A 13,916-nucleotide genomic window follows, 5' to 3' on the forward strand; every position below is an offset into this window, starting at 1 on the left:
TTAATCTGACACTTGGTTCACTGCAAACGCTCCCTCGTGGGTCTTCCTGAATATCGTCTCCTCCCCAGAACCCTGTGTACCCACTGCTCATCAAGGAATCCTCCTCAGCAGTACTTTCTCCTCAGTCTAGCAGGATGTTCTACTTCTCTATCACATCCTCCATATTTTCCCCAGCTTTTGAGGCCTTCTAGAAGTTGCACACTCCCATCTTTACCCAACTCTCAACACTCTACCACCAAATACGGATCTTCGGCTGTCGTCCCTTCTATGCCCTGCGCTTCTCTATGACTCAGTTTGCCTCCTCCTCTGTAAGAGGAGAGTGAAACTCAAAGTACTTAGCTACTTTCTCTGGCCATTCCCAACATAGTGGTTTTTCCTCCTCTCTTTAGACATTTGCCATTTGTCAAATTAAGCTCTTTGAAACTATGGTTGTACTGATGAGTTAATACAGCAAAGGATGCCTGACTGCTATCCTTTCAAAGGCCTGCTTCCAAGGTCGGACCCTGGCTTATAGCCAGGAACTTAGATTTGGGGAGGATTCGCACCATGGACGAACGTCTAAACTGTGCGAACAATATGGTCTATGGTGAACACCTGCTTTCCTTCTGAGGGTCCGGAATTTGGGCATGTAACTGGCCGAGGGTGCCTACGTGACCAGCCCTCGATAAACCCCCGCCACCGAGTCTCTAACGAACTTTCCTGGTTGGCAACATTTCACATGTGTTATCACAGTGCGTTGCGGGAGGAATTAAGCACGTCCTGTGAGACTCCACTGGGAGAGGACTCTGGGAAACTTGCACCTGGTGTCCTCTGGGCGTCGCCTGTGCGCCAATTCCCTCTGCGGATGTGCCGTGCGGCTCCCACTCTAACACATCACAGCTGTGAGTGCCACCGTGTGCTCAGTCTCCTGAGTGCTCCCAGCCAATCACCAAACCTGGGACCGGACCTGGGGACCCCTGACACAATGGCTACCACTCACTAACTTTCTAGAGCTATACATGGACGTGTGAGAGCGTGTGTATGTATATATGATTAGGCTTGATTCTACTCAACAGGCATTTTCTGAAGACAGGCTATATGAAAGGCAAAAAGGGGAAGATATGAAGACTGATGAGGTACCCTCTATCCTCAAGGAGCTGATGATCTATTTGGGGAAACAGGAAGGTAAATAGCAACAGTAAGAGACCAAATGGAACAAGAGGCAGCCCTGGTGAGGCTTCACAATGGGTCTTAAAAGGAAAACAGGTTTTAAAAAAGGAAAAAAGGGTTTAATAAGAAAACCATGAGGATCAGGAGGCTACTTCTGGGCAAGAGAACACCAGGAGCAAACACAAGCACATGAAAATGTCTGTTATGCTCCAAAAAGCAGAGGGTCCATGAAGAATTGTGCTTAGAAAGGCAGCTTATTAGGACTTGAGCTGGCGATAAAGTCTGGTCTCTTCTCTTGTAGGCAATAGAATCCTTGGAAGGGGTTTGCCTAAGAGTGACATGATTCAATCTGTGTTCTGGGACAATAACTGTGCTAGTAGCAAATGGACAGAATAAGTAAATCACAGCAGACAAGGAAACAAGTTAGAGGCTCCGAAGATTCCAAAGACAAGATGAGGAATATGTAAGAATGGAGCATACGCTAAAGGTAGCATTTTCAATCAGTGGGGGAAAGGACAAATTATTCAACTAATGGTGTTTAAAAACTGATGATTCATTGGGAAAAAATTAGATTCTAAGCTCATGTTATTTCATAAAAATGAATTCTAAAGGGAATAAATATGTATATGTTTAAAAAATTAACCATAAAACCACTTAAAGGAAATACCATAAGGAATTCTTGTAAGGATAAATATGATAAGAAATCTAGAAGCCCTATCGAACCAACTCAGATAAACTCATGAACATTTATAAGTTTTGTGATGTAAAAGCCACCATAAACAACTGAAAAACATAAAATAGATACCAGCAAAATGTGTGACAGGTTAATACCCTCAATAAATCAAGAGTGCTTACAAATAAATAAGAAAAAGTACTATCCCTCAACAGAAATGCTGGCAAAGCACAGAAATAAGGAAATTGGGGGAAGGTATGCAATCGGCCAATAGACCCATAAAACAATGCTTGCATCATTAATAACCAAAGAAAGGTAAATGAGAACTGTTTTCTTCTATTAGATTGACAATGGATAACAAAGACTGATAACGTGGAGAACTGGCTAGCGTGTAGGTAAACAGGCCCTTTCAGGTACTTCTGGTCAGAGGGGAAACGAGTAAAAGGCAGACTGTGGCAAGGTACCAAAATGTCAGTGTGCCCAGTGGTGTTACCGAAAATAAAGAAAACCTGGAAGCTATCCCAAAGTCATCAGCAGAGGCTTGGTTAAGCATGTCAGCAATTATCAAACTGGGGTATGCCTACCATTAGGGACACGTGAAGACTTTCCAAGGAGCATATGGGGACAGATAGTTTGGAAAGAAGTAATATCTAGATCTTCAAATTCCCAGTGTTCACTTTCCAAAATTAACCTGTCTGCACAACTGATTAGGGCTGGTCCCTCACCTCCTACTCTATATGAGAAAGATACATCTTCTTATCCTCAATTTTACTACTCTGCATTACCTGGGGATCCCCCAAAACAGGGCAATTGGAAATACTGGCAATGATGTCAAGAAAACGAACTTGCCCTAGCAGCCGGTAGTAAGCAGCACTTCCGCAAGCCGCATGGCTTCTGATTCTTTGCTTCTGTTTAATAAAATTGAAGAAGGACAAAGTCGAGCTGTCAGTAAAAGAACATTCAAAACAGTTTTCAATGACAGATCACTAAGTGTTTTTTTGGCCTATAATTCAGTGAGTCCAAAGAACCAAGTGGCATTGCTACAAGAAAAGTCCTTTCATTCTCATCTACTTAATCATATAGGCAAAGTTTCTCAGGACTTACATCTATAAAAAGAAAAAAAATAGAATTAGAATGGATACTTAGAACACTACATTATTCTACTAGCAATAAGTAACATTTCTATGCGAATACATGAACTATCTGAAAAGAGATTTGCATTTCCAATACACCTTTTGTCTAATCAATACTTAACAAAACCTGTAACATATTTATGGTACTCTGATCAACTATAAGGCTACCTGAATGCAGAGGAAATATTTAAAGCCTAAGAGTCACAGAAATCTATTAACATTATATGTCAACTTTGATTTGGTGATCAATAAAAACTTCCCAAGATCAAAGTCTATGGGGGAAACAGAATGAAATCCAAATTGAAGGCCAAAAAGGGAATGATACAAAATTTCTTACAATAAAAGAGGTTGTTTGCATATTTTAGAAAGTGAATGATGTTAAGTCATCAATTTTGGTGGTGTGAGGTTCCACTGAAGAGCTTCCAAAGAATGATGTAACAGTTTTAGTTAAGCCTCTCAGTATTTATATGCCAGAAATTATATATACCCCTTATAACAATTTAAACTTATGACAAAAAAAATACTATTAGAAACTGACCTAAAAGTATGCAAGGAGGTAAATAATTTTTCAAAATTTCAGGGTATGTAAGCACAGAATGGAAATAATATGCAGCCATGAAAATGAATGAGATGAATGAAGTCATGAGGGACAGAGGACTTGCACTGGCTGATGTAGGAAGGAGAACCAGGAGGATTACCAGAAGTTTCCAGACTGGCTGGCTGGCTGCAAGGAAAAACCAGTGGTCTGGGGAGGAAAGCGAGTTTGATTTTATTTTTAACAGTGTTACTGAGATCGAATTCACACACCATTTAAAGCTTAGCCATTTAAAGCATAGAATTCAACAGTTTTTTAGTATCTTCACAGAGGTGTGCAACCATCAGTCACCACAACTGGTTTCAGAGTATTTTCTCAGCCACAAAGAATCCTTATACCTGTTAGAAGGCACACGCATGCCCCTATTTTCTCCTAATTCCCCGGTCCCTGGCTGCTGCTAATCTACTTCCTATCTCTATGGCTTCATTTATTCTGAGTGTCTCATATAGATGGACTCCTACAATAGGTGGTCTCTGTGACCGACTTCTGTCACTTAGCATCATGTTTTTAAGGGTCACCCATGCTACAGTGTGTGTCGGTGAAAGTCTGATTTTGAACATGCTGAACGTGAGGTGCCTTCAGGACAGCCATGTGAGGGTGTCTTGGAGGCAGCTGGAAATCTGTAGCTCTGGAGAATGGTCAGGGCTAAAGACATCACCAGAGGCAACAGCTAGGACCTTGGGAAGAGGTGCGGGCAATTAAAGCAAGTAGAAAGAATAAACAGAAGAAAGAATGCGAGGGAATGCCTGTATTTTTTAAAGGATGTATGGACAAAGAGAAAGCACCAAATAAAACAAAGAAGTCAGAGACGTAGACAGGAAAACTGGAGGCTCCTGAAGTCAGAAATGTCTGAAGGTGAGGATGCCCTCCAGGGACAAAGCAGGTGCGTGACAGAGTCTTGCTGAGTCCCCTGATCTTGGCTCCCAGCCTATCTTTGCATTCCACAACTTCTGAGGGATTTTTCAAGCCCAAGCACCACAGATACCAGTCTTTAACTTCCCTCTTGCAGGGTCTTTACACGTTCTCCTTTCTCTCCTTCGCATCCATGGCCAGCGCTCCGGTACGCACCTTGCTGGCAGGCCCCCTGAGGACCGCTAGTGCAGCTGTGATGCTCAGGAATGCCAGGTCTCCCTGACTGAACACACAACTGCTAGTACCTTCTCAGAAGCGGTGTTCTCAGAGGTGGTTTCATGAATTTTTACTGCATTCTTTGTCCTACTCTGGTACATATTCTGACCCTCAAGAGTTTCTGAAAACTTTGTGATGAGTGGAGGATATTTAAGGGGGTCACTTGTGAATGACTGCGAATAAAAGACCAGCTTTATTCCAGGTGGTAACAGACATGCCTCCCACCCCCCTCATCTTCTAGCCCAAGCACAGAATTCAAGAGAAAAGTGACACAGTAAAAGGGAATCTGGGTGCCAGAATGGGATTAATAATGACAAGTGCGGATAAATCAGGAGGAAGAATTTCACTTCCATACTTCTTAATACTGCTTGGGAATCCTGCTCCTTTGTTGGCAGCTGGGGAGCCACAACTGCTCTTGTTAAGCAGGACAGGAAGACATACCAGGAGCGCGTCTAGGATCAATCTCCTTCCCCTGCAAGACTGTTCGCCGTTGGAGGGCAGAAGCCCATGTCTGATGGCACAGTAACCAGATCCAACTACATTTGGGCATCACAAGACTTTCACGCCATGAAGGATCATCCCAGGCATTTCACCAGGGCTGGGTAGTGAGCAGTCCAGACGAGATCAATCTAAGCCTTCCTGGTGGACTACGAGGCATGTACGAATGTGTACGTTCATATCTAATCTCAGGCTCAAGCAGCTCCTAGATGAATTCATTGGTCATGAATCTTTAATTAATCTAGGTGGTGATCTAATAACAACTAAAAGAATGAACTCCCTATTAGGGCAAAAAGCCAGACCAGTGCACAGATACTGCCCAGACTATAGCTTCTCTCCGGGACAGTCCTTCAAAGTTCTCTCCAATACAGAAGCTTGAGATGAAAAGTGATACAAATGGCACTTCACACTCAGTAACTCTATTTGAGCACAAGTGTCCCTAATCTAAGGGGAAGGGGATGCAAGCAAGACTGGAAAAAACTGAAGACTCCAAGCCTTCATCTCTTTTCTTCAGGGCATAAAGGTGGAGGTGAAATGAACGGGTCTAAGTCATCAGTTTATACACATGGAACGGGGTTTCAGAGCGCACGGAACCACTGGGACAGCCCAAAGGCCAGGTAAGCCTTAAGTACCCTACTGCAGACCTTGGCAGAAACAGAGACCTGCGATGCCCAATGCCTCATTCCTTTCCCTAAAGGTTGGAGTATGTGGAACTCAGCCATCACGTAGGGTGCTAGAAGTAGCGCGTGTACCTAATTTCACACCATACTGGTAGAGCTGGGCCTTGTTCAAACACAAACCTATAAAAAGCCTATTTACGCCTTGCTTATAGGCACTGACAGTAGCCAGAACGGAAAAGCCCATGTCAACGTAGCTACACAACAAAGACATATGAAGTAGCACCCAGAGGGGTAGGCCTAAGAAAAAGAGTAGTAGACACTGACTGTTAAAATGTGCAGTGTGTTGGGACTACTTCTAAAGCACTCAGATGGCAGCAAAAGGCAAAAGGAGGCAGGCTATGAGCTGCACTGGACCTTAATGCTACATTTTGGATGTAACTGATACATCTTGGATGATACAAAAGCCAAGGCCCTAAAGACTGGAGCCTCATAGCGGCTTGTGGCCCCCTCTAGGACACACTTCTTTTTTTTTTTTTTTTTGAAGATTTTTATTCATTACAAAGAGAGAGAGGAAGACAGATAGCATGTGCGAATGGGGGGAGGGACAGAGGGACAGAGAATCCCAAGCAGACTCTGTACGGTGCAGAGCCCAATGGGGGCCTTCATCTCAGGACCCTGAGATCATGACTCGAGCCAAAATCAAGAGATGGACACTTAACCAACTGAGCCACCCAGGTGCCCTTCCGGGACACACTTTTTATGTCCTAAGATGAAGGCCTGATGTCTGGTTTCTATTTGCCGTTAAGTGAAGCTGGTGGTCACTGTGGTCTGGAAGGACTGGGTGCTCAGTAAGAAATGGACACAGTGAGGCTAAAAAAAGAAAGACTAAATGGCACAAGTTCAATAAGCATACAGAAACTGCAGGCTGAAGCAGACAGTCAAGCACTCAGGAACCCCCAGTCATCTAAAAACTGGAGGAAAAATAGAGTCAAAAGAAGAGAACACAGAGCAAACGGAAGAGAAACACAAGTACCTGAAACCCAACCTTGCAACTGAGAATAAGGCTTGCCTCAGCCTTCCTCCTTGAGTGGAAATCAGTGACTCGCTTCCCTGTGAACAGCCAGGCTGCCAGCTGTGACTGGGGACAAATACCTAGAAGGTCTGCTGCAGATAAACTTGCCACACGAGACAGGAAGAAACGCAGCAACTCAATCTGACAGTAGGGAAGTGGTACAAGAGGGGAAAATGTGTCCAATTACATTCAATTTTTAAAGAAGGGATGGCATTCCTAACATCAATAACGTCAAGAGTAACAAGCATGGTGAGATTAGAAACTTTGCCAAAAGTATTCAGTTAAAATTGGGGGGTGAGAGAAATTACAGAAGATACAGTTAACGCTAAACTTAAAAAAGAGAGAGAAATTACAGAAGATAGTTAACTCTAGACTTTAAAAAAATGGTTGTCAATTCCATTCTACTAGTACATCTTTTGAAAAATAAGTTTAACTAAAATCACTAAGCAAGCTCAGTGTAAAGGTTTCACAAGTATGAATATTTAAGGAAACAGTTAAAGTTAGAAAATTTATAAAACACAGTTGGACTATTTAACAGTAACAATGGATATACACACATTTCTCAGAGAAAATATAGCCCCAAACAAACAAAAATGAGTCAGAAAATTGGCAAACATGCCTCAATTAACTGATGTAATGTTACTGTTCTCATTTAAAATATATAGAATGTAATTTTATGTCATACTTATGCTGCATTTTCAAATACCAACATGACATTTAAATAAAATCAACCCACAACTAAAAGAGAACAAAATTCAAATTATCAAGAAACTTTTTATTAACATTAAGAATTAGCACATGTGGCAATGGTTGCAAAGCATTATGAATGTAATTACTACCACTGAACTGTATACTTAAAAATAGTTAAAATGGCAAATTTTACGTTATATGTATTTTATCACAATAAAAAACAACATGAATGCGGGAAAGAAAAGTTAGTGTATTTTGTAATTGTGTGCCCTTTTTTATACAGTCAGTTCAATATTTTTTGGTACTTAGATGATTCACATTGTATAAGGCTAAAATATACCAGTTAAAAGTCTGTACCTGAATTTCCATTTCAAAGATTAATCATACAACAGACATTCCAAAGTAAAAGGTTCAAACAGCTGACATATTCATGGTATTTGAGGCACAACAGCAAAAAGCATTTTAACATTAACAGTCTCACAACTCTATTACCATCACTCCTTGAACTTTGTCTTCAACTATCATGCAGTAAGAACATCTGTGGGATCTAGGTTGTAACTTAAGTCAAAATTAATTAAAAAAAAAAACTTCATCCATTAAATAGAAATAATTTAGGAGCTCGAAAGTCACTCTGTACTTTTAAATGACCATAATGCAACTAACCTTTTTTTTCCTCAGTAACTTTTCTCTGAATTTATTAGTGATAAATCCCCTCGGACCGGCAAATCGTAACCGCTGATATTTAGCCTGAATGTATAAGCTCTTCTGCACTAGGCCTGATTTGTAGTGGGGCTGGGATCGGCCACCTCTGAAGTTGGTCTGTAAAGAAAAAAACAGTAAGTGCAAAAACTACAGCTTCCAAATCTATTAGTATAAGAAATGGGAAAATGTCTGCTGCTTGGAACCACCCGTGATTCTAGGCACTACATGTATTAAAAGGGAAGAGGTTAATGATGGTTATAAAGTTTGTTTTCTTCAAAGTAGGCTTGTAGTTTATTTTAGATGATGATTTTTTAAATTTACATAAAAGCAATTTTTTTTAAAGATTTTATTTATTTATTTGACAGAGATAGATCACAAATAGGCAGAGAGGCAGGCAGAGAGAGAGAGAGAGGGAAGCAGGCTCCCTGCTGAGCAGAGAGCCCGATGCGGGACTCGATCCCAGGACCCCGAGATCATGACCTGAGCCGAAGGCAGCGGCTTAACCCACTGAGCCACCCAGGTGCCCCATAAAAGCAATTTTTAAAAAGATTTTATTTACTTATTTGAGAGAGAGAGAGAGAGAGCATGAGTGGAGGGAGGGGCAGAGAAAGAGGGAGAAACACAAGTACACTCCTGGCTGAGCACAGAGTTCCATGACAGGGGGCTCGATCCCTGGACCCTGAGATCATGCCTAAGCCAAAATTAGATGCTTAACCAACTGAGCCACCCAGGTGCCCCTACATAAAAGCAATTTTAAAAACTAAGTTAAAAAACTTGTAATTCTTTAAATTTGTCATGTGAAAACACGTAACTTTCAAAAACCTTACCTAATGAGCTAAAATTATCTTTTCGATTCAAAATGAAATATATCAAATCCCAAATGGGGGGAAAACATTAAGTATCAACATCTATTTAAGAATCAAAAACTCTCTTCATTCCTGTCAGTATCTTCAAGCCAATCTTTATTTACCACAAAAATACCAGTATAGCAAATATTTTCAAGATAAGAGTTTACACTGAAAAAGACCATTTCTTGGCCCGCATATTACCTATTATTATAACAGACATAAGAGGACAATGAATATTTGTTTGATTGCCATATGGGAAACGTACAAATGGTATATTATAATGGAGTAATTATAAAAAACCAAGCACATCCCTCTTTCCAGAATTATTTAACAAATGGGTATGTCATACATAATGAAGCACATTACTTTATTTAAAAAAGCATTTATGCCAGGCCTATTTTCCAGTTATTTTCTTAAGGCTACAAAAAATTCGGATAAGATATAATTAGAGTAAGACACCAAAGTTTCATTAAAACTACCTGTGCAAATTTGACATATCAGAGCTGATCTTGAAATTTACACTGTTCATTTTTACATTTCTAATAAACTGACTACTATCTTGCTTTGAATTAGTCCATTAAAAAGCAAATTTTAATAAAATAGCTCCTTTTCTTAGAAAGGATTATTTCTCCTTCCAATTTTACTCTGAAGAATTATGAATTTCTAAACAATCATATAATATTACACAGCTTTAAATGATTGGTCAAAAGAAAAGATTATTGCATATATTTTAAAAACATTTAAAACTAATTGATATTAAAGATATTTTCCTTAAGAAGAACGGGTAATAGGAAATAGGACTTGTAAGGATCTTAGAAAAATACTACAAGCTGTATCTGACCAATAGGAAGCACTCACACCAGAAAGCCCAGCTACACTGCCTCTCAGTTACACAGACGTCACATTTTCAGTTGATTTTGTGGCTCAGGATGCAAGATTAAAAGATAGTATAAAACAGGTTTATATTCTATGGCCACTGCTATTTTTGAAAATCTAATGTCACACCTGTTTTTAGGTATATGAAACACTGGCTAAAAAGGTTATCTGCACAATGCCTTCAAATTGTGTTATTACAAATGGAAAAAATCTTCCGATATCTAGGAATTATGCTCTCAATGAGCCAGGTATTAATGGAAGACCACTCAACTACCTCTTAGTCTATGGTTTGGGGCCAGTTTATACTACCTTTATGCTCCTATTAATTTTCTCCTAATGGGCTAACTACTCTATCCAGGCTGCTCACAAAAAAAGCCTAGATTATTTTCCTTTCTTTTGGAGGGATGGGGAAAGAGGTTCTGTAGAGTTAAAAATATTAATAAAGTTGGGTACCTGGCTGGCTCAGTCAGTTAAGTGTCTGTCTGTGGCTCAGGTTGTGATCCCACGGTTCTGGGACTGAGCCCTGCTTTGGGCTCCCTGCTCAGCAGGAAGTCTGCTTCTTCCTCTCCCTCTGTCCCTATCCCCTCTCATGCTCTCTTTCTTGTTCAAATAAATAAAATCTTTTTTTTTAAAGATTTTATTTATTTATTTGACAGACAGAGATCACAAGTACGCAGAGAGGCAGGCAGAGAGAGAGGAGGAAGCAAGCTCCCAGCTGAACAGAGAGCCTGATGCGGGGCTCGATCCCAGGACCCTGGGATCATGACCTGAGCCAAAGGCAGAGGCTTTAACCCACTGAGCCACCCAGGCGCCCCATAAATAATATCTTTTAAAAATATATTAATAAAATACCAATCATAAGCAGGGAATTCTATCAAAATGGATTTTAAAAGTATGTCAATTTCTTTTTTTTTAAGATTTTATTATTTGAGAAAGAGAGAGAGAGAGAGAAAGAGAGCACAAGTTGGGAGTAGGGGCAGAGGAAGAGGGAGAAGCAGACTCCCTGCTGAACACAGAGCCCAATACAGGGCTCGATCCCAGGACCCTGAGATCATGCTCTTAGTCAAAGTCAGATGCTTAACGGACTGAGACACCCAGGTTCCCCCAAAAGTATGTCAACTTCTGAGAACAAGGAAAGAAATACAGTACTTTATGTTATAATTCTTATTCGTATGTCTGTGGGATGAGGTGTTCTGAATAATTAATCACTTATATCAGACATAGCTACACAAACAATTGGAATGCAATGAAACAGGCTTTAACAAAGCTACTGGACCAGAATTTTTTTCAGATGATGCAAAAGTCCTCTGAGGGTTGTATGCCTACAGGCAGGATTTTCTGTGAACTCTGGAAGTTACAAAGCCATGCATTTACTTCTTAGAGGTAAAGGGGCAGGCTTAAATGGAAGGTCTAGAACCTTGTCTGCCTCTTCATCAAGAGCCAGCCCATCTGCATCGATTTTATATATTTGTGTTTTCCATGTAATCTTTGAAAAAGGGTTCCAATGGTTAAAAAAATACCTGAAACTCAAGTCCTGAGGAAAGGGGCTATCATTAAACTGATTATAGTTAACTACAAATTTATGTCCAGAAATATTAGTTTATAGCTACTATTTGAAATATCACAAAAGCAGCTTTTAGTTTACTAACACTTAGAAGATGCTCAAAGCATAAACACAAAGCTAGAATTAAATGGAAAGTAACACTCAATACCTTAAAAGGTCTTCTAAAGCCTGCTGTGTTTTGACGTCTTCCCTCAACTCCAAAGGGTTTCTGAGTAATGATGTCTTTTCTCTGCATAGTATAATTCTGCATGAAAAAAATATTAGTATAGATTAATATATTTAAATTTTATTTTTAAAAGTTCATTTTATCATTTAAAAAATACCAGTTTTGGGCAGAGGACGTGAATGGACATTTTTCTAAAGAAGACATCCAGATGGCCAACAGACACATGAAAAGATGCTCCACACCATTAATTATCAGGGACATGCAAATTAACACTAAAACAAGATACCATCTCACACCTGTCAGAATGGCTAGAATCAAAAACACAAGAAATAAGTGTTGGCAAGGATGTGGAGAAAAAGGAACCCTCAGGCACTGTTAGTGGGAATGTAAACTGGTACAGCCGCTGGGAAACAATAAGGAGGGTCCCCCAAAAATTAAAAATAGAAAAACCATAAAACCTAGTAATTCCAATACTGGGTATCTACCTAAAGAAAATGAAAACAGTAATTCAAAAAGATATATGCACCCCAGTTTATTACACTATTATTTAAAATAGGCAAGATACGGAAGCCTCCTAAGTGTCTATTGATAGATGAATGGATAAAGAAATATGGTATATACACAATGGACTATTACTTGGTCATAAAAAAGAATGAGATCTTGGGGCGCCTGGGTGGCTCAGTGGTTAAATCCTCTGCCTTCGGCTCGGGTCGTGATCCCAGGGTCCTGGGATCGAGCCCCGCATCGGGCACTCTGCTCTGTAGGGAGCCCGCTTCCCCCTCTCTCTATGCCTGCCTCTCTGCGTACTTGTGATCTCTGTCTGTCAAATAAATAAATAAAATCTTTAAAAAAAAAAAAAAGAATGAGATCTTGCCATTTGCGACAACATGAATAGACCTAGAGGGTATTACACTAAATGAAATCAATCAGAGAAAGACAAATACCATATGATTTCACTTGTATGTGGAATATGAAAACCAAAAGAAAATGAATAAACAAACAAAAAGCAGAAAAAGACCCAAAGAGACAGAAAACAAACTGATAGTTGCTGGAGGAGAGGGGGTGAGGAGTTGGGTAAAATGGGTGAAAGGGTGTGGGAGATCTAGGCTTCCAGTTATGAGATGAGTAACTCATAGAATGAAAAAGTCACAGAGGGGAAAGGTACTGCATGGGGATATTGTAAGTGCTACTGTAACAACGCTGTGCAGTGACAGACAGTAGCTACACTTATGCTGAACATAGCATAACACAAAGATTGTTTGAATCATCGTGTTGTACACCTGAAATTACTATAACGCAGTGTCAACTACACTTCAATAAAAAGTTAAAAAAAAAACACATTTTAAATGTATAGGATTGGGGGCGCCTGGGTGGCTCAGTGGGTTAAGCCTCTGCCTTCGGCTCAGGTCACGATCTCAGGGTCCTGGGATCGAGCCCCGAATCAGGCTCTCTGCTCAGCCGGAGCCTGCTTCCCCCTCCCCCTCTGCCTGCCTCTCTGCCTACTTATGACCTCTCTCTCTCTCTGTCAAATAAACAAATAAAATCTTAAAAAAATAATAAATAAATGTATAGGATTGAAAACACAAAACATGTAGCATGTAGCTTAGCTGCAGGAACATACATATATCCTCCTTCACGTAACCTGTGCTAGTTTGTGAGAAGCTAGTTTAATTCATGAATGTGAGAAGTATTAAAAAAATACTCCTGTATAACACAATGTGTGACCTTTTGGAAAATGGACTATACATCTAGTATTTTTTCAGGCATCCAGGAAAGAACCAAACCATTGTTAAAGAGTTCCCACTGCCTAAGAAGAAAACAAATTCTCAACACTGCAGGAGGCAGGTTTTGCTGACTCAGATAACTGATCCGATTGGACGCTCCTGCCATGACTAGGGAAGTATCGAAAGTCAGAGCATTAAGACTATAACTGCAAAGAACCAGAACCCTTTAATGGGAACAGAGAAGATGGGGCGCATTCTGAAGTTTCTTTTTTCCAAAATCAAGTCTTACGACCTTCTATCCATTCCATTTGCTATTCCATTTGCTGTGCTTCTCACAAATCTTCCTCTTCCACACCTTTCTCTCTCCCCGCAGTTTTTTAAAAAAAAAAAAAGTCATATAAAACCCTTTACATAGCAGTCATCTTTTTTTTTTAACTTTTTTCATCTTGAAGTGATACTAAGTCTGTAAATTGGAGTA

The 13,916-nt window shown here is 40.1% G+C and overlaps 1 protein-coding gene across 4 annotated transcripts in view; it reads right to left on the reverse strand.

Moving 5' to 3' along the window:
* LOC111150415 (BCLAF1 and THRAP3 family member 3) overlaps window positions 1-13,916 on the reverse strand; it is a 57,925-nt gene that overhangs the window by 2,302 nt on the left and 41,707 nt on the right. For all 4 annotated transcript variants that reach the window (XM_022507840.1, XM_022507838.1, XM_022507839.1 and 1 more), the window contains 2 exons: window positions 11,697-11,792; window positions 8,222-8,377 (listed from right to left, as the gene is read on the reverse strand). In XM_022507840.1, coding sequence (XP_022363548.1) covers window positions 8,222-8,377; window positions 11,697-11,792 — 252 coding nt within the window. The remainder of the gene's footprint in view (window positions 1-8,221; window positions 8,378-11,696; window positions 11,793-13,916) is intronic.

Source organism: Enhydra lutris, unplaced genomic scaffold (assembly GCF_002288905.1).
Source record: "Enhydra lutris kenyoni isolate GAN:26980312 unplaced genomic scaffold, ASM228890v2 scaffoldscaffold23, whole genome shotgun sequence".
NCBI classification, from domain to species: Eukaryota; Metazoa; Chordata; class Mammalia; order Carnivora; family Mustelidae; genus Enhydra; species Enhydra lutris.